The sequence below is a fragment of the Callorhinus ursinus genome, unplaced genomic scaffold (assembly GCF_003265705.2).
Source record: "Callorhinus ursinus isolate GAN/ISIS: 27379988/994484 unplaced genomic scaffold, GSC_fseal_2.0 scaffold34, whole genome shotgun sequence".
Taxonomy (NCBI): Eukaryota; Metazoa; Chordata; class Mammalia; order Carnivora; family Otariidae; genus Callorhinus; species Callorhinus ursinus.
Genome location: NW_027397096.1, coordinates 3892127 through 3919962, shown reverse-complemented (window position 1 = coordinate 3919962; position 27836 = coordinate 3892127). Strand labels below are relative to the sequence as shown.

General features: G+C 48.7%; 1 protein-coding gene across 2 annotated transcripts in view; it reads right to left on the bottom strand.

The window, feature by feature from the left end:
• Positions 1–2350: 2350 nt before the first annotated feature.
• PHF12 (PHD finger protein 12) overlaps positions 2351–27836 on the bottom strand; it is a 41009-nt gene continuing 15523 nt past the window's right edge. Inside the window, exons 1-14 of one of the 2 annotated variants that reach the window (XM_025851031.2) lie at positions 22114–22330; positions 21496–21568; positions 18462–18855; positions 16587–16707; positions 15230–15362; positions 13181–13345; positions 10229–10387; positions 8832–9627; positions 7451–7576; positions 6675–6818; positions 5677–5775; positions 4842–4924; positions 3926–4064; positions 2351–3617 (exon numbers count right to left, since the gene is read on the bottom strand). In XM_025851031.2, coding sequence (XP_025706816.1) covers positions 3283–3617; positions 3926–4064; positions 4842–4924; positions 5677–5775; positions 6675–6818; positions 7451–7576; positions 8832–9627; positions 10229–10387; positions 13181–13345; positions 15230–15362; positions 16587–16707; positions 18462–18855; positions 21496–21546 — 2745 coding nt within the window. In that variant the 5' untranslated portion in view covers positions 21547–21568; positions 22114–22330 and the 3' untranslated portion in view covers positions 2351–3282. Of the gene's footprint in view, positions 3618–3925; positions 4065–4841; positions 4925–5676; positions 5776–6674; positions 6819–7450; positions 7577–8831; positions 9628–10228; positions 10388–13180; positions 13346–15229; positions 15363–16586; positions 16708–18461; positions 18856–21495; positions 21569–22113; positions 22331–27836 lie in introns of those variants that run through there. The other variant, XM_025851030.2, reaches the window with a different exon arrangement.

Below are 27836 nucleotides of genomic sequence, written 5' to 3'. Positions count from 1 at the left end.
GGGCGAGAGGCAGGGCAGGGGTGTGTGTGCGTGCGTGTGAGCGTGGGCCCTGCGAGCGCCCCCTAGGCATGCGTCTTGGTCCTCTGGGTGTGTGCTTGTGGGAATACCTTCTAGGTGCGCGTGTGCATTTGGGCCCTGGCAGCGCCCTCTAGGTGTGTGCCTGCGTGAACTCCTTCCAGATGCGTGTTTGTGTGCATTCACACCTACTCTGAGTGTGTGAATGACTCTGTGTAATGTGTCCATGGGCCCTGGGGTTGCCCTTCAGGTTGTGTGTGTGCCTCTGGAGCCTGTGTGTGGGCAGCTTGGAGGTGTGTGTGTACTTGTAGGCCCAGGAAGTACCCCGGAGGTGTGGGTGCCTGCGTGACCACCTTTTACAGGCTTGTGCCTATGTGCGCCAAGAGCCCCTCCAGGTGTGTGCATGCATCAGTGGTCTCTGTCAATGTGTGAGCTCGAACGAACATCTATGTCCGTGTCCTTTGTGCGCATGCCCCGTAGCTTAGGACTCGCAGGAAGGGCTCACAGGGTGTGTGTGAGCCCTCTGGGTGTCATCGGTGCGTAGCAGAGTCCTTCCTTTCTGGAGAGGTGCGTGTACATGAATGCTGTTATGTCTGAGAGAGAGAGAGAGAGTCCGGTCCTGGATGCCTTGCCCCCCATAAACAAGTCCTTCGATTCCTTATCCTCACTTCCAGCCCTCAGCTTCTAGAATTCTTCCTTGTTCTTCCTGTAAGGGTCAGAGAGATGACGCAGCGGTCAGGGTGGCACCATCCGTTCAGGGCTGTTAGGATTCACTCATTCATTAGCTGTTTCTATCTCCCGGCCTTTGCTCGTCCCCCACCCCCCCATCCCCTACATTTCCGAAGGGAAGCAGGAAGAGAATAAAATACAAAATCTGTTCCCTGACTTCCAGGAGGAAATTTCTCTGGGATGGTCCTCACAGGTGGTATAAACAGGTAAAGAAGCTCCATGACTCAGTGGAAGAAGTGACTATGATGGCAAGGTGGGTGGGTACAGCTAGGGAAGAACGGGTAAGGGGACTGCTGGCCAGGCGACTTGCCAGGACAAGGACTTGCCTGAGAAAACCTTTACAACTGAGCACCCACTGTTTGACACTTATGGTGTGCCCAGCAGTGTGGTTAGCCGTGGAAATACTGAGCAGAACAATGTTATGTTCCTGCCCATCAGGGCAGGGGGAGCAGAGTGGTGGAGATAAAGCCAGGCGGGAGGTGGAAGCTAGAGACAGACCTGATTCAGGGAGGGGAGAAGTTTCCTACTTGGCTGCACCATGGGTTTGGGGTTCAGTTGTAGACGCCGTGGGATGAAGCTGGGAATGGAATATTAATGAAACAAATGGGTGCATTCTCCATCCTCAAGGCAAATTCCCGACATGCCAACAGGTACCACGTCCTCGAACACTGCTGGGATAGACACACAGGTGATCTCTATCTAAGGAGTCGAAGACTTGTCTTCAGGAAAAACTTCCCAGAGCAAGTTTCTCATGTCAGGTCTGAGAGGTGGCGTGGTTTGATGAGAGGCTTCTCAGGGCCTCAGAATTAAGGTAATGCAGTAGATTCCTCTTCTGATGAGGAGCTGCAATTGCAGGGAAGTTAGGATTGCTAGTCACGTAAGCTGTGGCTCCACTGGTCTGGAGATCGGATCTCTCCTTTTTCTTCATGGTGCTTCCCAGAGACGTTTGAATCGACAGATTGCTCCACACTAGATTCTAAGCTCCAAGAGGCAGGAGTCCTATCTGTCTAGTTGACTGCTCACAGCAAGTTCTGTAGACCAAGCCCAAAGTCCCAGCAAAGGCCATGCACAGAGCAGGGACTCAAGTGATACTTGAAGGAGTTGCTGCCTGCCCCGCTCAGGCTGACAGCGGGAGAGAGCCAGGTGTTGACTTCTCCCAGGATTGATAAATCAAATATGACAGCAAACAACTGCAACTAAAAGCAGCCCCAACTCCTGAGGTTAAAGTTTCTAGACCAGAATGCGGAGGTCTCAAAGACAGCTCCTGTTTTATCATCTTGGTTTGGGAGTCAACAGGGAAGAGCGAGGGCCTGCACACTCTCGGATTCTTGCAGTATGTGGTCATGTCAAATGATTCCCTCAGGTCACCCATAAAGCCAGACAAGAGCCCCCCCACCCCCGGCCCCACCCCGCAGATGCACCCCTAGCCCTCCACTTTCCCACATCCACCTTGGGCTCACGTTTCTCCCAGACCTCCGCTCTCCTGCCTTCCCTTGGGGACTGAGTGTCTAGGAATGAGACTAGTTCAATGACACTGCGACCAGGATCTTGGGGAGGGTCCCCTCTAAGTGTGATGACAGGTAGGACAGACAGGCAGAAAACATAATTTGAAGTATTTTTGTTTTTTTATATACAGAATACAGGAAAGTTTCTGTAAAGTCTAAAACATTACAATTACTATGTACATCGGTACTACTTGGGGTGGGGGGGGGGAGGAGGGAGCCAGGGGTGGGAGGAACAGGAGAGAGGTGGCAAGAGAACAAAAAAAGGAGACGAAACAGGTTTACGACAAAAACGTTTTTGCTACAATAGACAATTTGAGGAAAACGCTCTACCACATGTAGTACTGTACAGTTTTTAAAAACATTGAAAAAATGTCATCACTAGATGTATTTACACAAAATCCAAATACACTTTTCCTTATTTGAAATAAAATAGATGGACAGCCAGAAAAAGAATTCATTTCTCATTTGTCCATAATACACAGTAGCTACCTGTAGTGCAACCGCTGCAGAAAGGGAAAATAACTTGGAGGGTGGGAACCACGGAAGTAGGGTGGGTAGCGATCTTTATATTAAATAAAACAATGATATTGTATAGATTTTGCTGTATGAAAACTGTATTTTTTCTTTTAATATAAAACTATTGTCACTGCCACAAAATAGAACAAGTTTCTGATTATTTTACAACGGCGGGCGAGGGGGAGGGAGCAGGAGGTGGGTGGGGAACGGTTTCGTGTTGGAGGAAGTGTCCAGACCATCGGCCTTCCCCCCCTGCCCTCGCTGCTCCTCGGCTCGGGTCTGCCGCTTTCCCATGAAATGCTGAGTACAAATATATGTGCAAATGCCCCCTAGAACTTGAGAAAAGAAAAAGGATTTTTAAAAAACAGTCAAAAGGTTTTCTTCATTTCATGCAAAGATTGTAGTTGAAGGGTTTCTGGTGGAGTATAGAAAAAACCCGGGCTTGGTTTGTGTACATTTTTGCATTGCAGGAGTCTTGGGTTGGGCAGACAAGCGGCTGACGGGGCAGCCGCCAGTCCTAGGGAACGGAGTTGGAGCGCAGCACGGGGCCCTGGTGGGGCTTGAGAGACAGCTTCTCGGCCAAGACCCCATCCTGCAGCAGGCCAGCATCGCCTTTGGGCTGTTTGGTCGCAAACTCAGTGATGCTGAAGACAAACTGCAGGCACCCCAGCTTGATGTAGCTGCCGTGGTGCAGCAAGGCCGTGCCCTCCCAGCCGGCCCCACTGCCCCCAATCAAGCTCGAGCTGCTGGCTTTGCAGTTGCAGGGTCTCCGCTGTGGCCCCTGCGCCTGGGAGCTCATCATGGCTGCCTCCTCACTTGGCTCTTCATCCTGCTTCTGATGCCGGCGGCGCCCTGGGAAGAAGGAGCGTGGTCACCGGGAGAGGAAGAGTGAAGCGGCCAACCCACCCGGCGCTGTCTGCCATGGCTGCGGGACACCGGGAAAGGACCAGGGGAGTCTGAAGTCCCCAGGCAGGTGGGTGCACGCATAGCATTGGCTTCTCTGTGGCTTTCCCTGGGCCCCCAAGCAAGGAGAGCTTGGCCAACGGGACCGGGAAGGCAAGAGAGCCGGTCATTGGCAGCAAACCTGAGCCACCCTGACGGGGGTCTTAACACAATGTGTCCAAAAACGGCCGGCTTTGGGGCCACAGGGTCCAACTTACTGATGACACTCTGCACTTTGGCAACAATACTGCTTGGGGGGGTTGGCGGGGTCTTCTCAGAGAAGTCACAGGAATACAGCACATTGTCCACCGTTGTCCCGTGCTCACTGTAGTTTAACAGCTCATAATGTTTGGTATTCTGAGGAGGAGGAGGGAAGATAAGATGTGTGGTCTGCTGCGTGGGGCCTGGGGCTAAGGGGAGAGAGGACACATGGAGAAGGCTGTGCTGCTCTACCTGGGGAGCGCTCATTCTTCCCCAGTCAAGCCCCGCTTCCCTGTCTCTTTAAGATTGTATTTATTTATTTGACAGAGACAGACACAGCGAGAGAGGGAACACAAGCAGGGGGAGTGGGAGAGGGAGAAGCAGGCTTCCCGCGGAGCAGGGAGCCCGATGCGGGGCTCGATCCCCGACCTGAGCCGAAGGCAGACGCTTAACTATTGAGCCACCCAGGCGCCCCTTCCCTGTCTCTTTAGAACAGGGCTCAAGACTCACCTCCTCTTGGAGGTGAGGAAGGAAGGAAGCCTTCCTTCCCAGTGTTCCCCAACCCCCACCCCTGCTCTCCCACTGCTCCTTTCCTCTGCCTCCTCAGCACTGGCTCCTGTTGAAATGCTATTCATTGGCAGAGGGCTTGGCTTCCTTCTATGCTGGTCCCCTGCCCTACTTTCAGGCGGGCTCCCCCTGCTGAGCCTGTGACCAATCTCAGGAGAAATGGCAGCCTTGCTCCCAGGGAGCGGTAGCCACGGTAAGACGCCCTTCCACACCGAGACTCTTCTCCAGGAATGACAGGGAGGGAAGAGGAGGAGAAGACCTCCCCACCCCCCTTCCCCTCACCCAGGACACTGAACAAAAAACCCCAGTGCCTAGGAGAGGCCTCAGGTGGGGAGAGCTCCCTCCCACCCCATCCCCACCCCTCACCTCATCGTAGAATATGCAGGCGTGTTTCCCGGACACGTAGTTACAGTGACCGTAGTTTGTAAGGCACACGTCCATGTCAGCTCCTGCAAGTGGCAGCAAGAGAGGTAAAGGCAGGCAGAGAACAAGACTGTAAGACGTGTGCATGGGGAGGGCGGGGGGCCGGGAGTCAGTGCCTGGGCGGGTACTGTAAGGCCTCAGTGGGGGGAAGGGCTAGCTTGGGGCCCCAAAAGTACGAAAGTCTTGTACTTTTGAACAAAAACGGGTTTCTTTTCCAATCCCCTTCGAAAGAACGGCTGTCCCTGCCAGCTGATCTCGTCTAGAACATGTGGCTGTTGCCCAGAAGGAATGAGTGAGCTCCTGAAAAGGGGGGTTATTACCGTGACAGCATGACATGGGGTGCAGGGCTCATAAAGCCTGTCATCGCAAAGAAAGGAGATCTCTGGGCCGTGGGCTAAGCAGACTGTCCCTCTGTACAAGATACATGACTAAGTAAAGGTGAGGGGTGTGTGAGCCCCATCACTTTCTCAAAGACTTCCAGGGACAAAGTATGTGCCCTCTGCTCGGTTATTTCCTGCGTGCTTAAAATGGCTCACTGGGCAGCAATCAGAGCTGACTCTCCTCTCTCCTGAGGTCATGCTGGGCCCAGAGCAAAAGGGCTTGAGCCAGGGAAGAGAAGCAGCTGATAATCTTTCTTAGTCCCTCCTGCCTGGATAGCTGCTGGGTTAAACCACTCAGCCCTGGAGAGGGTTTTCCCTCACCCCTTTCTGGCCTCTGTGGGAAAGGCTATTAGTATTTAGGGTTGAAGAGCTTCGGTGCCTCTCTCAGCTGGGCTCACCTGTCCCGATGTAGAGGGTTCGATAGCACATGTTCACAGCTCCTCCCAACCCTAAGAGAGGGTAGAACACAGCTCGGGCCTGTACCTCCTTTCTTTGCACTACAAGACAAACACAGGGATAGGATCATTCAGAAACTCAGAACCTGAGGCCTCAAACATAAACCCGAAGAACCCGGGCCTTCGGCTCGTGGCCGAGAGAAAATAATCCCACTAGATGAGTCATCTTGCCAAACTCACCTTGGACACTGGGCTGCTTCGGGGTGATGCTTCTCCCCCCACCCACAGCATTTCCAACACGGGGCAAGAGGGACCATCTTTGAAGATGGTCATAGAATTCAAAGATGAAAGTAGTTTAAGTTCCTGGGCTGCTGACTGGCTTATCGGGGATAGACCAGATGATACCATAGGGAGGCCATGCAAAACACAACGCACAGACCAGCGTTTCTCAAACTTCCGTGTGCATATGAATCAACTAGAGATCCTGTTAAAATGTAGATTCTCATGCTGTAGGTCAGAGGTGGGGCCTGAGCTCTGCATTTCCCACGATTTCAATCAGTAAGGCTCATTAAGGGTTAATGCTCAAAGGAATAGCCTAAACAGGTAAAACTCTTGGGAAGAACTTCCAGGAGGCTAGCTCAACTGTTACTGTTATTTTGCTTCTCACCTTGAACTTGAAAAATTCCCTCTTGGGAAACTTGTAACCCAAATACTTGAAAGCAGTTCAGCGGAAAGCATACCACATATCCCCAAAGGCACTCGTGGCCGCTCTGTGTCTCAAAGTGGCTGAGCATGAAAGAAAGTCACAGCAGACTTGACCGAGTCTGACGTGAAAGTTGTGGTTGCCTTTCTGTTCCTGCTTTCTGGGGGAAGAAACCCCGGTGCTTTATTAAGCCCGTTAAAGGCACACATGGTGCACTGAGATACCGAAAACCGAGAGCCCTCACACACAGAGGGGAGACCTGACGGTGTGCTGTGGTGGCAGGTGTGTGCATGCGCACCTTCTGTGTGGTGCCCTCCAGAAGCCGGCGGATGTGCCCCGGCACTGCCCGGTGAAGCTTGGACCCGGGAGGGGAAAAGCTGATGTATTCTCTGCAAGGCCAGAAACTTGATCAGCTTCTCGTCCAGCATATTTATCTCGATTTCTATTAACCAAAGAAAAAGATTAAAAAGCAGCTGAGGAGGAAATGGAAGGCGGAAGTAGGTGAGGGTCACAGAGCAAATAGTTTAGCATTTCTAAAATCTAACCAAGTGATTGTTCTCGAACAGCAGAGAGTACGAAGTGGCCTAAGGATCCAGAGCTGGGCATCTCCCTAGCCATGTTGCAGTGAGAGATGGGCCCCGGCGCCACCTGGGCAGCTGCCCCTTGGAGGTGGGAGGCTTGATTTTAGGTCCGGTGGTCCTGGGGAAGCAGAGCAAGAGAAATCCCCTGCTTGCATGCGGCGGGGAGGGCTGGCTGGCTGACACCGAGGCTTAGATTTTCTACCCACCCTCTCTTCACAGAGGGCAAGCGGTGCCTCCGTTCTCTCCGACTTGGGGAACAAGGCCCTCCTGGTTTTAGTCGGCCTCACAAGCTCAGCTGGCTCTGCTCTCCCTTCACTTGATTATGAGGTGTGGAAGGCAGGGGTACGAGGGGCTTGCTTTCTTAACCTGCCTCCCCAGCCCTGGGAGCTCAGGCATCCCTTCGGTTCCTTTCTGAACCAACCGGGCTGGAAGGCTGCGCAGGGACGGCACCTTCCCGCAGCAGCTGGTGGAAGGGCACAGCTCACTCACTCACCTCCATGAGCGTCCGTGAGCGCTCGCAGCGAGCTGGTGAGGTCCGCCATGGCAGTAGAGTTGGCTGGGAAAGAGGGTACGGTTAAAGCGCTTCCTATGGGTAGCGTGCCGGGGCTGACCTTGCCATCTGGGGATGGAGCAGGAAGACTGTTACTTACGTCGCCTGAGGGAAACCCACCGGTCCAATCCCCCACTGCCGAGACAGGTCTGGATTTCGGACCCAAGGTGATGTTCCCTTCTTGACTCTCACCCCATAGGATCTGGAACTCCTAGAGCTAAAAATGTGTGGTGAGGAAGGGCAGATGGAACGACAAGGCACCCGGGCACGCAGGAGTCTCCAGAGCACCGAGAACCGGTGAAATCTACGGCTCTGGGGAACACAGTGGGGTGGCTTTGCTCTCTGGGCCGTCACTACCTCCCGGCTGCCTCTATGCCTGCCCCTGTAACTCCTGCCTCCTGGAGTTCCACTCACAGGGCGCAGCACCTATCCAGGTCATATTAAGAGGTAAACAGAGACAGAAAAAGAGTCTGAAGGTAGGGGCCATCCTGGGACCAGGGGCCCCCATGCAGAGAAGTCACAGTCACCTGGTTACCGAGACTCCCAGCTGACTAGGAGGCCAGCTTCAGTTCAGACAGGAGAGACCACAGGGGGTTCCAGCAGCATCTGAAACCTGGTTCAGATGCTGGGGTCAGCAATCTCGAGGTCCGGAGTGCTGACTGGGGATAGCTGGCTGAGAGAGCAGGTCCACACTAGGCCAAATACGGGTAGAAGGGACTGCCTTTCTGCGTGTGGCCCAAGGGTGAGCTTTTGGGCCAGGCCAACCTCTGTGGGCATGTCGCTCTGCAGCTATTCTGAAAGGCAGTGTTGCTTTCTATCCCTGCTTTCCCTGACCTGGAATCTCCTTCACATGAGTGGGCTCTGCCAATCTAGATCAGGCGTGATCTGGTCTCTGGTGTGGATCCTGAAACACGGAGGCCATCGCCTAGAACCTCAGGCTGGCTACAGTGGCTCCACAGAGCAGGCTGCCTTCCTCTAAGGAGACAGAACATAAACACGCAGAAGACTAGGCCTGAAAGGTGTGGGGAGGGGAGTCAGGAGAAAAGAGTCTGGAATATGCCGTAGTTCCAATCCTGCCACTGACTCGGTAGGTCACCTAGACGAAATCACTTACACTTTCAGAGCCTAAGCAATCCCACCAGTGAAACGGGGACAAGTTAACACGTGCCTTCTTTTCTTACATACATGTGGGGAGGGCAAATAAGAGAGAGACCGAAGTCCTCTGAAATATTCACGGGAATATAAGTGTTTTTTTGAAGTTTAACTGCCAGGAAGAACATGAAAGGACGGGATCCAAATTACCCCGAGGCTGAGCAGCACTCACCTGATGATGGCGCTGGTGAGCAGAATCGTTGGTTGGCTCCTGTGGCCAAGATACCATCTCCTGCTGCTTGGGGGGGAGTGAGCACCCGGGTGGCATTTGGGGGTGAGCCCAGTGGCCTTGACTCTGTCAACGGAGGTCCTATCTGTGATTGGACAGTCTTTCTTTGCAAAGTGCTGGTGTTCTCGATGCTGGCACAAGAGCTGGGAATGGAAGGGGGCAGGCTTGGGACAGGAACCAAACTCCTCTGGGGGCAAGAGCTGGGGCCAGTGGCATTCTCTGTCTTCACAATGATGCCGACGGTGTGGTTCTGAAGCCCCCCAGCCGCTGGTGGCGTGAGGGGCCGGGGCCAGCCTTGCCGGTGGGAGAGGCCTGGTAAGGGGGTGTTGGCGCCTGGAAGTCGCCGGGGGTCCGTGGAATCAGTGGGGCTGCTGTAGAGGTGTGGGCCATTGGCTTTCACCTCTGTGCTCACTGGCCCGTTGGCAGTCCCGCAGGGGGCTTTCTTGGATTTTTCCGCACAAGAACTGCAGCTGATGTCCTCTAGGGCTGGGGGCTGGTGGGGTGGAGAGCAGCTCAGGGAATTCTGGGTGCTAATCCCTGAGGGGCAGGACAGGGGGCAGTGGGAAGGTGTAGGTGCCTTGTCAGCTGTTTGCAGGGAGGTGGTGATTGAGCTGTCAGTCACAATAACAGGCTTAATATCAGCCTTCTCTGTCTGTTCAGAGTCCCAATGCGAAGGCATCTGCTTAGCAGATAAATGTTTCAATATGCTGCACTGGAGCGCAACAACACTACAGAGCCACTGCAACGGAAGGAGAGGAGAGGAGAGGAGGGTGAGAGGCCTGGGAGGCGCTGGTCCTTCCTGCCCCAGTGGCCAGGGCTACAGCATAGCTGATAAGCACTGTTTCCGAGGTCCCATCGCAAATGCCCAGGAAAGGTGTGCTTGACTTCTGCCGGGATTCCACTTCCAGTCCCAAGCGAGACTTGCTGGTACGCTCAGCAGGCAGCACCCTGGTCAGCAGAGCTTGGGGTTCCCGTTCGGGCTCCGCCCCTAAGGCTCACCTTGTGAACCAATATGCAGCAACTGCTGTGTGTTCAGCACTACCGCCTAACCTCTCTACGGGTCTACTGAGCTCTTTCTACGAGACGGATGTGCCCGTCCCGCAGCACACTGGGGGGGCCAATGGAGAGAAGCAGACAGGTTGACTCTGTACTTCTTTTACTTGCCTCAGAATATCGGCCAGGAGTTCTCTCTGGAAGAGTCAACTCTTGGGGGATGAGGGTGGGGGTGGGTGGGGTTGCAGAAGATGGGGATGGGAATGGCACTGAGGCTACCTCCAGTCACCGCTGTGGTGAGATGGAAGGAAGACTGGCTCTGGAACCCCGACCCTGCCTTCACTCACCTCTTGCTGCTCTGCCTGGGTGGCTAAGTGCTCAGAGTTCAAAAGGTGCGTCTGTGATTCCTCAGGGATCCCATTGCAGATCAGCTCCCCATCCCGAATGGCCGCGGGTGCAATGAGAGGGGGTGGAAACTGGTACTGAGATTTGATAGCATCAGGAACCTGTTCAGGATAGATAGGAGGAGGAAGAGGGAGATGGTGCTGACACGTCCAGCTGATTCTGCCCTGGCCGCATCTTTCTGCTTGTGGTGCCGATGCCTGTGGGACCGTCATGCACTCTGGGGTCTACTGGGACAAGAAGGCTCAGTGGGCTGTGAGACACACACACACACACACACACACACACACACACACACACACGCCTGAGAAGGCACAGAACTGGAAACAGCAGGCATGGGCCCTGCCCACCCCCCGAGCGCTTCTTCATCAAGTAGAAGCCAGAAACCACTGCCTTGGCCTAAGAAGTGTAAGCCTGACTCTGGACACAGCTTCCCAGCGGCACTCTAGGCTGCTCAGCATCAAGTGTGGGAGGAGAGGTACAAAGTTAAAGGAGGTCCTATTCACAGTGGAAATGCTCAGCAAGAGGCCTGGCCTGTGACAAGCACTCAGTTAAGGTCAGTTTTCTTCATCCATTCATTCATGACTAATGAAACAACTGAAGACCTCTTTGTTGTACAAAGACAGAAGACACATTCTGAATCATACCATGTAAGAATGAAAGAGCCACACAAGCAAAGAGTCATTCATACATTCAACTAATATTTATTGAGCACCTCCTGAGTCTGGGTACTGCCCCAAGTCCTAGAGATCCAAGAGATGAATAAAACTTAAGCTCTGCCCTCAAGGAGCGCACAGTCTAGTTGCAGAGATAAAGAGCAACATTATAACACAGTGTAACGGGTCCTAGGATAAAGACGTGGCTAAGGAGCTATAAAAAACACAGAGGAAGAGTGTTCATTTCTGTCTTGGGGGGGGTGGCAAAGGAATTTGGGATTAGGGAAGATTTCATAGGAAAGCAGTATTAGAGCTGAGCCTTAGAAGTTGAGAACTTCCAGGCAGACGAAGGGGAAGTGAGGGCCGGGGAGAAGCATATAAGGCATAGAGGTGTGGAAGCACTTGGTGGATTTGGAAAACATTTGGAGGACAGATTTGGTGACCGAGTCCTTATGGAGGATAAGGGAAGAAGAGCTGAAAATGCTTTCCAGAATTTTGGTTTGAGGGGCTGGGTGGAAATTGTGGTAATTTACTGAAACAGGAAATACAAGAGGAAGAGCAGATTTGGAGGCAGAAGACTTTTGGTCTTGGGCAAGTTGAGACTGGAGTGTCTGTGGGATGGGCAGGCAGATATGAATCTGGATAGGAGAAAGGCAAGGCAGGTGGAACTGAGAGTCAGCACCATTAACAGTGATGGCCAGTGCCCTGGGCTTGTCCGAAGTAACCCAGGAATGGGAGGGGGAGGAATAGAATGGTAGGCAAATCCCTGGCGAAGAGTGAAGGGGTAGCAGGAAGAGGAATCCCCAACAAAAACACAAAGTTCTTAAGCTGATTTTGCTGCACTGCGCTCCATCAGCGATAAACATGTTCCAGGACAGAGCTGAGCAGTTCTCCACCACTGTCCTCAATTCACTCTCAAATTGTCTAAGTACAAAATGCTTTTCAGGCAATTCATGCCCTTGGATTTTCCTCAAGAACAGGGAAACCTTTACAAAGGGGGGGGGGCTGGGTGGCTCAGTTGGTTAAGTGTCCGATTCTTGATTTCGGCTCAGGTCATGATCTCAGGGTGGTAAAATCGAGCCCAGTGTTGGGCTCTGTGCTGGGCATGGAGATTCTCTCCCCTTTCTCTGCCCCCCCCCCCCCGCCCACCGCCGCTCTTCTAAGAAAAAAAAAAGAAAGAGGGAGGCGGCATTATAAAATGACAGGATTTCATCAGGGCCTCTTGGCCTGTTCATTTCAGCGACCAGGCTCTCTTCCAAATCTACAGTTTAGATTACTTTTAAATCTGTTTCACTAAGGTATGAGACACACCACCTCTATAATACCCCCAACTGAAAACACCTTGACTTAATTTTGGAAACTGGTGTTTGCACTGAAGTATAAATATTTACACAGTTAAGAGATTGTTATACAATTTCCAACAGCTACCATCTTGCTGGTGCTGACATCCACTGGAAGTGACGGGAGTGGTGTGAGTGAGTTAAAGTGAGACTGCCACCAAGTGGCCATATTTGAGAATTGCTGGTCTCCACCGGCACAGAGCACTCACTGCCTGCGGGATTTCTCAGAAGAGAAGATTAAGCATATGTGTGGGTGTACAGTGTTGGGCTCTCCAGGTTAAACGAATGAGGGAACTGACTGGTCTATGAAAACAGCCTCAACACCCCCAAATGCTTTTCAACAAAGGGATTTTTTCTGTTGATCTTTGCGGACACACTTTAGCAAACTGTCAAGTGTATACAAATGTTAGGTATTATTACCGCCAAGGCCACAATTCGGAGTATTCATGATGTATTACCAGCAGCCTGGAACAACAGTCATTCTCCTCTTAAGTTCCTCAGCTGGGATAGCTCCTCACTTTCCATATGGTCCTCTGCTTCATCACCCTCACCTTCAGGCCACCAGGCAGCTCTGGGAAAGGGGCCGTCTCCCAGGAACAGAGAGCACGAGTGCCCGCTGAGGGGTTAGCAACAGCAGAGCACCTCTGTTTGGCGGAAGGGACTAAAGAGCACCGATCCTCAGGAGACCTGGAAACTTGTAGAGTTTGGGGCTTGGCCTTCATAATTCTGACCTCTATCCTCAAGTATGACAACATACGGTCATGTTCACCACTTGTTGAGACACCAGAGACAAACGTCAGGGCTTCAGCCTCCCTGTCTATCAATTTGGGCCCACGACCCTGTCTATCCCCTGGAAACAATCAAAGCCCACCACTCTGCCCGCACCAGGCTGGGGACTCACCTTCAAGCTCCTTCTTCTGACTGACTGGAGCAGACGGCGGTTAGGAGGGTGCTTCTTATGGATTCGGTTCAGGAAGTCCACTTTGACCACATGCTGTGAAATGGTGTCCTGGAAACGGTCAAAAACCTGGCACCGATTGCTCAGCGTCATATTCTTCTGGTTCAGCTAGGTACAAAGCAGACACACTCTTGCAACGAACCTCAAAAGGCATCCCCTTCCCAACAACCTCTATTCTCTAGGTTCGAAAAATAGAAGCCCTTGGCCAAATAGGTTCCTTCTGTCAGGAGCTGGTATGTCAACACTCCTGTCAGGGGGCCAAGGAACACGGATAAAACTTTTTCCCTCAGCTCTGCCTGGTCTAGCAAGGGAAAACTGGTATGTTCTCTTCCCTAGAGAGCCTTGAGGGGGACAAGAAATAGAATATTAGCCAAGAAATGCCCTTCAAATTCAGCCTCTGACAGCTCGCATCGCCTTTTGCCAGTGTACCCTAACAGAGCACAGGTTTCAGTGGAGATGTAGGCCTTGGCCCTCGACACCCAGACTCCCTTTCTAGAAGGCACTCTCTCCCACAGGAAGCAGGACGGTTTCCTATATAGGAGCCTGGCTGACAGGAGGAATCAGCACCAGAATCCCGTGTGCCCTGCCCTATTCCTCTTCCAACATACCAGGGAATATTAGCGAGTCCACCTGGATCTCACAGTCCTGCCCTAGAGAAGGTGGAAAACCTGGACTGCTCCAAGAGGCCAAAGGGAGGGAAGAACGAATTTGACACAGCGGCATACAGAAGGCGCATAAACCCTGTGCCGCTTTTCCGCTTCTACATCTGGTCCACTACACTTTAATTCAAAAGAAAAGATCTGTGCCGCAGCTGCCTAATTAGTCAAGTAGGAAAAACCCCTAAGTGGCTAATAAAAAAATTACCTAATTAATTTTTCATCTGTTGGAAAGCTGCTCTTTAAGATTCATATTTGGGCATATTGCTCATGGTTGTTTTTTTCTGGTTCAGCAGGAGGCAAAACGAAACACTCATAACTGCGCCTCAGAGAGATGCTTCCTCCTAGCTAAGCCCTTCTGAGCAGTGTTAGCCAAATGAAGAGGCCAAAAGCAACCTTTCTGCCCACGTGTGCAAGTCTATAACTACAGTCCCTCAGTGCAACGTGAGGAGCACACTGTCAAGCTGAGGGCCAAAAGATATTACCATCTGATAGACAATGTCTTAAGCGATAATCTCTTTGTGAATCTGGAAGGGCTGCTCTTTTGAAGCCCTCACCCATTCAACTTTGTAAATGACTGTTCTTAGGGCCTACCAGGAAAGGGACTAAGCTTAAGCCTCTTTTGGAGATAGCAAACGACAGTTCCATTTGAGCCCCAGGAAGCATCTGGAAAATGCACCCAAGACTCCCGGGAGAGAAGATAAAAGGACCCTCACACCATTCACTCATTCAATGACTTACTTACTGAATACCTATTATGTACCATGACAAGGTGGGTGTTAAAAACTAGAGAGACAGGAAAGAGCCTCATGTGGTGCCTAGGACACATCGGCGTTCAATAAATGGCTGACTGGAACACTGTTATCCACGCCAATTCTTCAACTCTCCCGAGTTACTGGGAGTTGACTGCCTGTGATAATTCCTGAGATAGGAGAATAAACGTTTTAGAGTTTCTTAGTTTGTCTCCTCTAAAAATAAGAGGCAGGAAAATACGGAAGCAACTACCATGAGAGCATTTATTCCCAAAAGTTGGATCTAACATACTCCCCTTTTAGAACTGTAACATCAGCTGCTTAATTCACTGTGGAAGAAATTATGCATCAACAACCACGTCTGCCTGTACAGCTAAAACAAGGCATTGTGGGAAAAGGCGAAATGCACAGCTGAGGCATGTCAAAACAATCAGAACTGAGTAGGATGGTCTGCAGAATCTAGTATCTGAGAGATTATAGTGAACTCTGTACAAAGCTGACCCTACTCTGCTTTCTACCGAATCAGTCCATGCCCCAGCTGTGCCCAGAGAGAAGTGAAGGGGCGACGCTGATGCTGCGCTTACCACCACATGTTCGATGTGATTCGGACACATCCATCTGCCCAGGGGCATGGCAGTGAGCGGTGGCTCAAGGCAGTCCATGTGGAACAGGAGGGGGCAATAGTCACACTGGATGAGAGGGGCCACGCGGCAGCTCCTGCAAAAGAGAGTTGTAGGCCATTTCTGTGGCAAGATGGGAAAACTGAAACCAACTCTGCATTGTGAACAGCCTCTGCTCCTTAATCCTCACCATGTTCTCCCAGAGCCTCCTCCCCCAGTGATCAGTTACACTCACCATTAGGAAGATGGATGAAGTTGGGGGCTACCACCAGGCTCTCCATTATTCTCTCTTCTAAGAGGAATGTGTCTTGTGGGGAAGTGAACGTTTATTTGGAGTACAGCTAAAGTGGCTGTCAGAGCAGGAATGATCAATGCTCAGTACCCACAAGGGGAAGATAGCCAACTCTGCTCTGCTCTTTCTACTCCTTAAAAGAAAGTAACTACCTCATTAAAAAAAAAAAGTCTCTAGCCATGTTTCTAGAGTCTTACACTACAGCAAGCAAAGGCGTCTCTTCTGCATGAAGCACTCAGCAAAAATGACACGCGGAGAGAGTTGTGCCGGGAACGGGCTCTATAATGTACCCGTGTATGCATAGTTCGGGGGTGGGGGCTTCAGCAAACACCAATTGCGACTTGTAACCACAGATACTCCTTGGGTGTCTGAGATGCACCGGAGAATCAGTCTGGGCCTGGCTCAGAGTTCTGCTGCTCTACTATCTAGTTCCCTACAGCTTTTGTTGTGGAACATTTCTTTTTTTCCTTTGGCACATTTCTTTTTAATAGCTATTTTCTCCTGCTCTCCTGCCTTTCTAAGACACCCAGGCCACTAAGTCCAGCTTCAGTCATTGAAGCAGCTGGTTCCTGTCACTGAGGAGCTCCTATCTGAAGGAAACCAGTGTCTCAGGGAAGCTACAACTGGGGCAGCCTAGAGGCATTTGGAAGTCATCCAGTCTGATGCATATTAGCTACCATGGATACTTGTATTACTTTTAAACTCATCTTTAAAAACTATTTGCCTTTTCCAGGGACCTGTGTCTCTGCTAGCCAGAGCTCCTCCTCCTAGCTCATCGAAATATCTCTTGCTTCTGTTTAAGTCCAACTCCTCTCATCCGAGCCTTTATAAACACAGTTCTCAGGTACTTCAGGGAATTTGTTAAGATAGTCAAGGCTCTGGTCAATTGGTCACCCAGTCTCTGTACTCATACCATCCGAATGTGGGTTGTCTACGTTTAACATAGAGGGTTTGGAAGAGGTGACGGGAGAGAGAAAAAGTATCATTTGCTGACTATGGAGAAGAGCCCTCAGGATGGAAGAAAAATACCTGTTGCATGTGAAGCAGACTTTGACTGGTAGGGGAACAAGACCATTGTGATCTAACTCGTGCTGTGTCTTTTTAACGTTTTTCCCTGTGGTTTCCTCCTTTCTTCTCCTCTTGCTAGAACCTAGAAGAGAAATTGATGGTGCTGAGCTTTCTTGGATGTGGAGTTCCTAGTCTGGGATATGGAAACAATAGTAAGTGAAAGAAGAGATCTCAGGAAAAGCACGTGCCATGGCCTAGACATGGGTCTCTCTCTGAGACCCCCTGGGCTGGCTTCAAACGAAAAAAAGAACAGGAAGGCAGGAAAAGGAACACAGACAGAAATGAGAACTATGGTCAGAAGTCACTCGTTCTGAGGCAGAAACACAGGTCTGTGTTTTGCAAACATAAAGCGGTCAGAAGCTTAAGTTTTAGAAACTGGCAACCTAAGGAATATAAGGACCCGAGTCAAACAGTCAACGAAGACTGTTCTGTGGAGGTGGCTGAGAAGACTATAATTTTACTGCATTTTTACAGAAATCAGAAAACCCTGGATTCCGTATGCATCCTGTGGCTGACCAGGATTCTTTTTTTTTTTTTTAAAGATTTTATTTATTCATTCATTTGCGAGAGCGAGAATGAGAGAGAGAGAGAGAGCACATGAGGGGGGGGAGGGTCAGAGGGAGAAGCAGACTCCCCGCTGAGCAGGGAGCCCGATGCGGGACTCGATCCCAGGACTCCAGGATCATGACCTGAGCCGAAGGCAGTTGCTTAACCAACTGAGCCACCCAGGTACCCCGCTGACCAGGATTCTTAAGATTGCCAATTTCACTTTCTCTGGGAAAAAGAAAAGAACATCTAAAAGCTTTGTGGTATCAAGTAGAAGATGACTTGATTAAAAAAAAAAAAAGGTATGCAGGGCAATTTGGCAACATCTTATCAAACTATAAATGCATATGGGGCACCTGGGTGGCTCAGTCCTTAAGCGCCTGCCTTCGGCTCAGGTCATGATCCCAGGGTCCTGGGATCGAGCCCCACATTAGGCTCCCTGCTCTGCGGGAAGCCTGCTTCTCCCTCTCCCACTCCTCCTGCTTGTGTTCCCTCTCTCGCTGTCTCTCTCTCTCTGTCAAATAAATAAATAAAATCTTTAAAAACAAAAACAAACAAAAAACCCTATAAATGTATAGTTATAACCCAGCAATTCTAACATTAGCAATTTACCCTCCAGATACACTCACATGTACACAATGATATATTTACAAAATTATTTGTTGAAGCACCATCTATAGTAACAAAAGATTAGGGACAACCTGAATGTCCATTAATAGGAAATCAGTTGAATAAGTTATGGCACATCTATATAATAGACTATTATGTAACCATTAAGAAAAACTGAGAAATGCCTACATTAATATGGAAAGATCTCTAGAGCATATTGTGAAGTGAAAAAAGCAACATGTAGAGTAGCATACCAAGTAAGCTAGTTAGAGGGAAAATACTGAGCATGTTATCTATAATTGTTTATATATGCACAAAGAAATTCTAGAAGGAAATACACAAGAACCAAAGAGTGGTTATCTGTGAGGGGTAGGAAGTAGAAAGGAGGCAAATGGCAGACAGGGGTGGAAGGGAAATTTTTCATTTTAAGCCTTTGCATATTTTTTGGCTTCCGAACCATGAGAATATATTACCTGTATTTTTAAAAAGGTGATACGTTGAAGGGCAGAAAACAGAAAACTGAATAAGCACAGTAAAACCTAAAACCTTCAAAGATGTTCAGGAAGAACAAAGAACAGGAGCCCGAGAGCGGCGCCGCGGATGGTGACTCCAGAGGCAGCACCGCTCGGGCAGGACAGGAGCCCTCTGGGGAAGTGGGGGGAGCACGAGAGTTTGGCTAACCTGGTAGCGCGGTGGTACAAGTCAGTTCATTGGGCAACTGAAACTGGGTGGGGTTCCGCTCCATGGCGGCAGCAATCAGCAGCTCAAAGGGCCGCCTTAGCTGGGGCTGCACATAGTCCGGCTCCGCTGCCACGGGCTCCTCGTCCACGTCAATGATGTCCTCGTCGACGTCATTCTGCTCAGAGGTGGGGGTCTCTGTGCTGGCATTGGATGTGGGCGTGCCAGGCCGGCTGGCTCTCCTCTCTAGGATCCGGGCGTGGGCAATGGCCTTGAGTTCAGTTTTGCTGGCTGATCTGTCCAACAAGTCAGTATCACTGCTGGGGGATGTAGTCCGTTTGCCGGATTTGTCCACCAGTCCATTGACGTGGCCCAGCTCCTTTTTTTGCTCGCGTTTCTGTGCGAATGAACAGGCAGGCCCATCACATAAAGTACCACAACACAGAAAGAGATGGGTACCACAAAGTCCTTGCTAGACCACTAGCCAAAATTATGAAATTTTCTAACCTGTCACAGACTCATCCACCTGGAGACTTGGAACACTGGTCTGTTCGAGCTGACAGAACTACAGCTGAACTGAACTAAAGCTGGCAAACTACGTACAGCAGCAGGGAATCACCAAACAGCAGGGAAAGTTAGAAACAATTATACACTCTTCCCACACATCCTTTACTCTAAGTCATCATATGGATACACACTATCTCTATACAAAGTACAGAGGCAAAGGGATAGAAAGTTACCACAGTGAGAATCAACTGAGTGAGCTAAGTGAGAACACTGAGGAAGACAGAAGGGCATTCAACATCACTGTAGTTTGCCTCGGAGCATCCTGACCTCCTGAATGGTTTTAAGAATTGTGCTCCAAATAAAGTCTGCAAATGCAAAGGTAAAAGGTAAAACAGGCAAGCAGAGCTCCCTGTCCAGGGAGGCTGGGTGCTGACACGGGAAGTAACTACACTACAAGGTGGATGGCTGGTGTGTGGAAGGTAGCTACCCAGTGATCACAGTGTCCAAGACTGGTGGCTTTCAATGTTTCAAGTTTAACTAGAACTCCAAAAGGGACACTTCTTCAAATGGGAAGGTGGGGAAATGGAAAAAAACCATGTTTACTCAGTAGGACTGGATGGCTGGTATTACATTTTCCTCTAGGACTCCAAAGAGTGGTCAAATGAAGGTTTAACACTGGTCTCCACTCAGGAGACCTGGGATCTGTCCCAGTTCTGCCTATGATTCCTTGTGACCCTGGATGATGCAGGTTGGTGTGCAGGAATTTGTCTGTCTGTAAAGTAAGACTAGTAAAACCTTTCTTCTCCTCCTTTCAGAGATACGGTGGAGACAGAGGGTCACATATATGAAAAGGATGAAGGCTCTGAGTCAGGGGAAGATTCAGCCTCCACTAGGAACAGGACCTGAACATCAGAGGTTGCTGAGGCCAAAGGATGTATCATTTCAGTCTCCTTCAACATAACTACAGGAAGCCAAAGGGGGATAGAGGTAGTGGTGCTGGAAAAGGCAGACATGGCAATGGTAGGCAAAGAGGGCCACCCAAGAGCATGTCAGAGTGGCACTTCAGGGAAAGCACACTATGTTAGAAAAAGGCTACTATAATAATCCCCACCAAACAGCTCTGCTTCTAGAAAACTGATGAAGAGGTAACAGAGCTTTGGAGTGAGGCAATTTGGCTCAAATCTTGGCTCTGTTAATTCTTTTGAGTCCTTGAGAAAGTTATTCTACGTGTGTGATGAGCCTCAGTTTCTTCCTTTCTAAAATGGAGACACTACCCTCAGCACCCACAGATAGCGGTATGGATTAAATGAGACAACATGTGTAAAAGACTCGGCACGTGACGGGCACCAAAATAATGTTAATTCCTCTTCTCCACCCTCTCTTCCTGACTTCACTTCTCCCTCAGCTGTTCCCAACCCTTTCACATCCAGCTTCTTCAGTGGCGCGTTTCTCAAAGGCCTCGTGGCTGGCAGATGCTACTAACGGGCCCTCCTCTAACCTAACTGGGGATGCACAGGGAGAGATCTTGAGAGGTGGATAGGCTGGAGGACAGCCTGGTCTGTGGACTTTAGGAGGTATCAAACTACAGCTGGGGCTAAGTGGTTGACTTGGCCTTGCCTTGCCTTTTAGTAAGAACCCTTGTGTACATACCGAAAAATAAAAGTCTGCCTGTTTAAGAAAAAGGCTGAAAACTGTTACACACATAAACCACAATCTCTGAATCATCTCATCCTGTTTCTGCAACCAAGGAAATCATCATTCATTGTGACATCATGTTCAGGGGCCAGGACAACAGAGGTGATGTCACAACGAAGGCAAGTTGCTTGCTGTGTAATTAGTGTGGGGGGAGGGAAGGAGATGGTTTACAATCCATAGACAGATTCTAATCCACAGTCTATAATTTGAGGATTGGGTCTCTCATAATCTGGATGGAAACACACCCACTTCCTTTTTTGATAAAGAGGAATTTAGCTTTTGCACCCCATAAAAGGTCTCAAAATAGAAAATCATGTTCTCAAAGCCAGTACTGAATTATCAAAGCCAAGGAAAGGGGAGTTAAAGAGGGATTAGGCAACCTTATATGTGCACAAAGAAATTCTAGGGGTACAAACGGGTTCAAAATCTTCTGTCCCTCATACACCCAGTCAAGCCTCTACCAGCGACTTGGGGCAAGGGAAATCCTTTTTCCACCAAGCTGGAGAAACAGCTTTGTTTTTCTTCAGCCACTTTCAGTCATGGATATAGCTGCCACATTCAGGCCACTTAAATCAGCCTACTCCTGTCACTAGTGAATGAACATGGCTCAGTAAATTAACACACCTCTTCTGCTCATTTCAGCAGCTCATGTTTGGATTTTAGGCCCTACTGGATTCCAAACAGTCACCATGGGGAGAGTGAGGGTGATTCCAGGGCTGGAAAAGACAAGAAGAAGGGACGAAAATGCCTTCAGGGCCAGGCCGTCTTAGCTCTCGAATATCAGTGCTCTAGATCTGGCATTCTGAGCAAAGCCTTCAGAAAGCAGCATCATTACCTTTCGGCGAACAGTGCACCGGTGACACATCCACTCCCCAGGAGGCAACATCTCTTCACTCAGTGGAGGGTTACTGTGGGAAAAAGACAAGGGCAAGACTAAGTACTAACCTTTGATGCAGCAGAAAAAAGCCTAGCTAGGTCTGGCACAAAGCCGCACGTCCCTCGACTCCTAGTCTGGCCAGTCCTGCAAGCACTGCTAGGGTTCTCCCGCTCTTCCTTCAAAATGGCTGCCTGGCATAGTTTATAATAACCTGAAGAGTGAGGACCTCCTCTCACATCCTAGAAAGAGAAGCCAAATCCACAGCTTTTAACACTGGGCTTACAGGGAAAAACACAAAGAACTAGTTTGGAGCCTTAAGAATCATTCCCAAATTGTATCATGCTAATAAAATCATTGATAGGTCCTCCATACTCCTCAAAGTTAGTGTAAGGCTAAGCTCTTCCATCTGCTGTTCAGAGCCCCATGTAGCACAGACCCATTCCCCCCCACTTTCTAGGACCCTTTCAGGTACCCTTTCCCCTAGTCAAATTGAAGACTTGCTATTTCTTTCTGTACATCACTTTTTCCCCTAGAAAGCTCTGCCTGTTAAAACCCTATTAATCCTGTAAAACTTGCCTCAATCAGGCAGCTCAATTTTAATATGACAGCTGCAGATTAAAGATGGCAGATTAAAGACGGCTGCAAATTCTTTGCTACTCCTACCATCCAGAGGTAGGCCATTTCCTTCCTCTTGAATAAGGCTTGCCTTGTGACTTGTTTTGACGAATAGAACACAGCAGAGGTAACCATGTTGTAACTTCCGAGGCTGGGTGTTAGGAGACCTGCAGATTCCATTTTTACATGTTTGGAATGTTCTAGCTCAGAGCCCTGCTGTCATGCTGAGAGGCCACCCAGTGGAGACTTAAGGCACTCCAATTAACAGCTTCCTCTGGACTCCAAGCCAAAAGTCAGCATGAACTACTGCTATGTGACTGAGTCCTCTTGGACCATGCCAGCTCAGTCCAGCCTCTAAAGGACTGTGGTCCCGGACAACACCACACTGAACAGAAAAACCACCCAGCTGAGCTCAGTCAACCTGCGGACTTATGAGAGATAATAACCAGTGTCTGTTTCAAGCCACTGAATTTTGGATAGTTTGTTACACAGCAACAGATGACTGAGTACAGCTCCTCCATATGCTCTTCCTGTATCACTCACACATCAAGACCTCTGGGCTCCATGGTTTAGTTCTCTTTTTGTACTTCTCATGTTTTTCCTTGTGTGACAGGTTTTTTTCTTTTCAAGTTTTATTTATTTTTAAGTAATCTCTACACCCAACATGGGGCTCGAACTCATGACCCCAAGATCAAGAGTTGTATGCTCTTCTGACTGTGCCAGCCAGGCACCCTAGTTCTCTCATTCCTTTTCTTATTTATCACTTATTGTAAGCTCTATGCCCAATGTGGGGCTTGAAGTCACAACCCCGAGATCAGGAACTCTTGATCTACCAACTGAGCCAGCCAGATGCCCCTCTTATTTCATTAGAGGGCCCGAGACAAAGATTGGATCTCTTCCCTCTGTAGCTTTACAACACAGAGGTTGTGCACACAGTAGTGACTCACTAAGTCAATACTGGGTCAGAATTACAGCTGTGTAGGGCAGGCCTTACTGATTCTCCACTGATTTCCATTAAGGTTATACCAAGAACCATATGAGACTTTATTAAATCTTTGGGAGGGTCACATTTCTAATGTCTATACAGTAGTGGTTCTCAAAGTGTGGTACCCAGATCAGATGCAAACATCAGTATCATCTGGGAGCTTATTAGAAATGCAAATTCTGAGGGACGCCTGGGTAGCTCAGTCGGTTGGGCATCTGCCTTTGGCTCAGGTCATGATCCCAGGGTCCTGGGATCGAGTCCCACATCAGGCTCCTTGCCTAGTGGGGAGCCTGCCCTTCCCCCTGCTTGTGCTCTCTCTGTCTCTGACAAATAAATAAAATCTTGAAAAAAAAAAAAAAGAAAGAAATGCAAAAGAAATTCCTGTATTTGGTTCCTGGGAGTCACCTATTTGGAATGGGAAGGAGGAGTTTTTTCATCAAAAAAAAAGATGAGAAAGGGGTGCCTGGGTCGTTCAGTTGGTTACACGTCTGCCTTCGGCTCAGGTCATGATCCTGGGGCCTGAGTCAGGCTCCGCCTTGAGCAGGAAGTCGGCTTGAGATTCTCTCTCTTTCCCTCTGCCCCTGCCTGTGTTCTAATAAAAATAAAATCTTCAAAAAAAAGATAAATACTAAAAAAATAATTGAGAGCTGAATAACATAAGGACTCTTCCTGAAGTCCCAGGGCTTAATATTACATTGGTCTACTGTTTCTATCTAAAAGAGCACTTGGCTTGGCAAATTATCCTAGCTCCTGCTTTGCCATGCTTCCTTGGAGCCCTGAGTATACATGTCAGGATGTTCACCAAGCCCTTACAGGTCCTTGTTTCCTTTCCTCCCTGTTTCCTTGGTGGAATCTCAGGAGATCCTTACTAGGAAGCAGAAAACTGGAGCACTCTGGCCTGTTGTGACAGGTCTTCAAACCCTAGAGGACCACAGATGAATGTCACCTGTCAAGTCTTCCCCACTTCTCTCCAATGAATTTTTGCATAGGCCACATCCAAACTAATGAAATGCATGCATGTAATCTGCAAAGGCCTACAGACTCTGCTATGCTTCAGCAGCTGTCATATTAAAATTAACCCTGAAAAGGCTGTCACTTCTGATTCTTTCATCATTTCTTTTCATCTGCCCACTTGGCTTTGTACCAAGATACTCTCCACCAAACATGTAAAGCAGACAAGGGCAAGGCAAGGTGGTTTGAGCTTGGATCTTTTACCAAGATGTAAATGGCCTCCTGGCCATCCTTCACGCTTCCCTCTATCTAGCTCCAACCCCTGCTGGCAGAAAGAGTTATTTAAAACACAATTCTGACCATATCACCCTCCTTATTAAAAAGCTCTTCAGTATCACCCCTACCCTATCTTTACTACAGGTTAAAGTTTAAGCTCCTCAGTATTATAAGTTAAGACCCCTGTGGCCAGAATCCTACATCTTTTTCCAGCTTCATTATCCTGGTGGCTCCCCACATAGTCCATACTCTTCCTCCACTGTTCATTCTGGAGCTGCTACCTACAACCGCAAATGCTGGTCCTTCCCTCATTCCTTCACCTGGTGGACTCTTTGTTTTGGGGCTCAAGCCAGGAATTGCCTCCAGGAAGCCTTCTTTGGCAGTCCCTGATTCCCTATAGCACTTCTGTGCCACACTGTACTCCAACTATTATGTACCTGAAAGCCCTTTCTCTATGCCTTATTTATCTTTGTACCTCCACACTCTGCAAGATGCTTGGCACATACTAGGTACTGAATAAAGCTTTAAAGAACTGAGGGACACTAAAAGAATGGGCTTCTAGGAAGTGAATGTACCCCTCCAAAGACATGAGGCAAAGCAATGTAGTTGGGCAGGCACTTGTTTTGGTGGTTAAATCACACATGAAATAATTTGTTTTCTAAGTCACAAAACAGTAAGACATCAGAGTCAAAGCCCACACTTGCAAACGTGAACTTCACATTGAACCACCCCACCTGACTCATTTAAATCTTCTTTAAACAATTTGATTTCTCATTTCTTTTTCTGAACACATGGGTCAAATGCTTAAAATTTTTATTAAGAGGTTCTTAGAAGTAGCTCCTGGTTGGTTTCTAAAGGGTCACTTTTAGGGATATGAAGTTTAAGAACACTCATTTCTCAGAATTCTAGATTACGACCACAGGCTCTTCTTGTTTGCCCTAAAGTGTGTGATGAGGGCTGTGAGTTTAGGGAATAGCACAGGAAAGTCAGAGTATTGTCTCCAGGATGAGCACAGAACATTTAAAAGAGTGAGGCCTTGTTGAGATTTTGCTGCTTTCTCAGAGACAGAATGTGCATCTTGAAATAAACTTGAAAATGTGGTATTTTGAGAAGGCAGTAATATATAAGATAGGATGGACAGGGAAGGAAAGTCTATGATTCTAGAAAATGATCAGCACAGGTACAGCAGGAATACAGGAACTGTCCATCATAAAGCTTTCTCGATGTTTCCTCTTTGCCCCTAGCAATTCCTTTCAAGGTATTTAGAAGGCATTTTCTTTCAACTCAAATATCTAGAGCAAAAGGATTCATGAAATGGATCCAAGAAAGATAGACTGTCGTTGGAGAAATAGGCTCAGGAACTAATCCGGAAAGAGGCTGTTTTTACAAACAGACTAGTTTTGTTCTATATCAGAAATACTGCTAATAGGGAAAGGATTCCAGGGAGAAAGGAGATTCTGCAGCCTCAGGACACTCATACACATCCTGAAGACTTTCCCATCTCAAAGTCTTTCCCCCATAAGAATGGTGTTCCCTTAAGTTTAGTGTACAACTTTGAAACAATTATATGCATGCCAGAGTCTTTAAATCATGTTGTCTGTCAAGAAAAACAAGGCTCTGGGGTGCCTGGGTGGCTCAGTCATTAAGCGTCTGCCTTCGGCTCAGGTCATGATCTCAGGGTCCTGGGATTGAGCCCCTTGTCAGGCTCCCTGCTCCACGGGAAGCCTGCTTCTCCCTCTCCCACTCCCTCTGCTTGTGTTCCCTCTCTATGTCTCTATATGTCAAATAAATAAATAAAATATTTAAAAGAAAAAAAAGAAAGAAAAACAAGTCTTTGTCTCAGCTCCCTCTTATCCTTATATATCAATGAAGACAAGGTGCTGAGGGCCGTTCTCTATAAAAGGAAATCATTAAAAGTCAGGTAATATTGGAAATGCTCTATCAGTTTCCACTGCTCAGCAGTGAAAACCATGAGGACGCTATAATGAGCCAGTGCTGAGGCGCCTGGGTGGCTCAGTTGTTGGGCGTCTGCCTTCGGCTCGGGTCGTGGTCCCAGGGTCCTGGGATCGACCCCCGCGTCGGGCTCCTGCTCAGTGGGAGTTTGCTTCTCCCTCTCCCACTCTCCCTGCTTGTGTTCCTGCTCTCGCTATTTCTCTGTCAAATAAATAAATAAAATCTTCACAAAAAACAAACAAAAAAAACTTAAAAAAATAATGAGCCAGTGCTGCTTGTAAAGACATCAACATGCTTCCTAATCACTAAAGCCTAGAAATAGCAGAGCGATAATCTCATCTTACAACTACATACTGTATTACAGTTCACAAGTGTTTTCACAGATGCTCTTATTTGATCTTCACCAGCACACTGTGAGAATTCTTACTCCCATCATACAGGTGAGGAAACGGACTTATCTAAAGCCACAGAACCAGTGAAGCTGCAGAATTAGAACCCAAATCAGTTTCCTGGCTCTTTCAAATCTTGAGTCCTAGCTGTTTGTAAAAAACCTTTGGTAGTTCTCTTATTTCTGGGGGACACAGTGGAACATCCATCCAAGTATCTTCCTGAACCTCAAGGTTGAACATTTCTTCTACGTCAGTCAATATTTATTGAGTTCCCACTGCTTACTAACTGATGTCACACTAGAGGTACCACACTGGAGGAAAGCCATAAAGCAGACAAGTTATGATCTACCCCACCAAGAAACAGCCTTTGGGGAGAGAGGATCAAAGTCATTCATCCACTCAAGCATTTAATGAATTATTTTATGCTAGGCAATGTGCTAAGTGGTGAGATTTCAGACAAGGTCTTTGTTCTCAGGGATCATAGGCTAGCAGAACATGAATAGGACAGTTGACGAGACCACATACAATCAACTACAAACTGAACCGACCGTAAAGACCTATATAAGACTCAACTGTGCATGGATGCTGGGCTCAGTGAAGAGCCCTAGAAGCTTGGTTACTTGGTACCTGAAGGTGACATTGGCCTCTTCCCTACTCTTTCCATAATTCAGAACTATGAATTGAATGAAGGACATCTTCCGATGAGATTCAGCAAATGGTAATTCAGTTAGTGATCCTTTAAAGACAGTGAAGTTAAGGATCTCGAGGGGTTCTGGAGAAACTACAGTTTTGGAAGCAGGTGTATTTCTGTATGTTGAAAAACTACAGGGGCACCTGGGTGGCTCAGTCATTAAGCATCTGCCTTCGGCTCAGGTCATGGTCTCAGGGTCTTGGGATCGAGCTCCTCGTTGGGCTCCCTGCTCAGCGGGAAGCCTGCTTCTCCCTCTCCCACTCCCCCTGCTTGTGTTGCCTCTCTTGCTGTGTCTCTCTCTGTCAAGTAAATAAATAAAATCTTAAAAAAAAAATACATGAAAGAAGGAAAGTTCTGGGAGTGGGGACATTTTCCTGAGAATGGGTGTTTTATGTCCATCTAGAACCCACTAGTATATGAACCTTTAGATTCTTTCTGA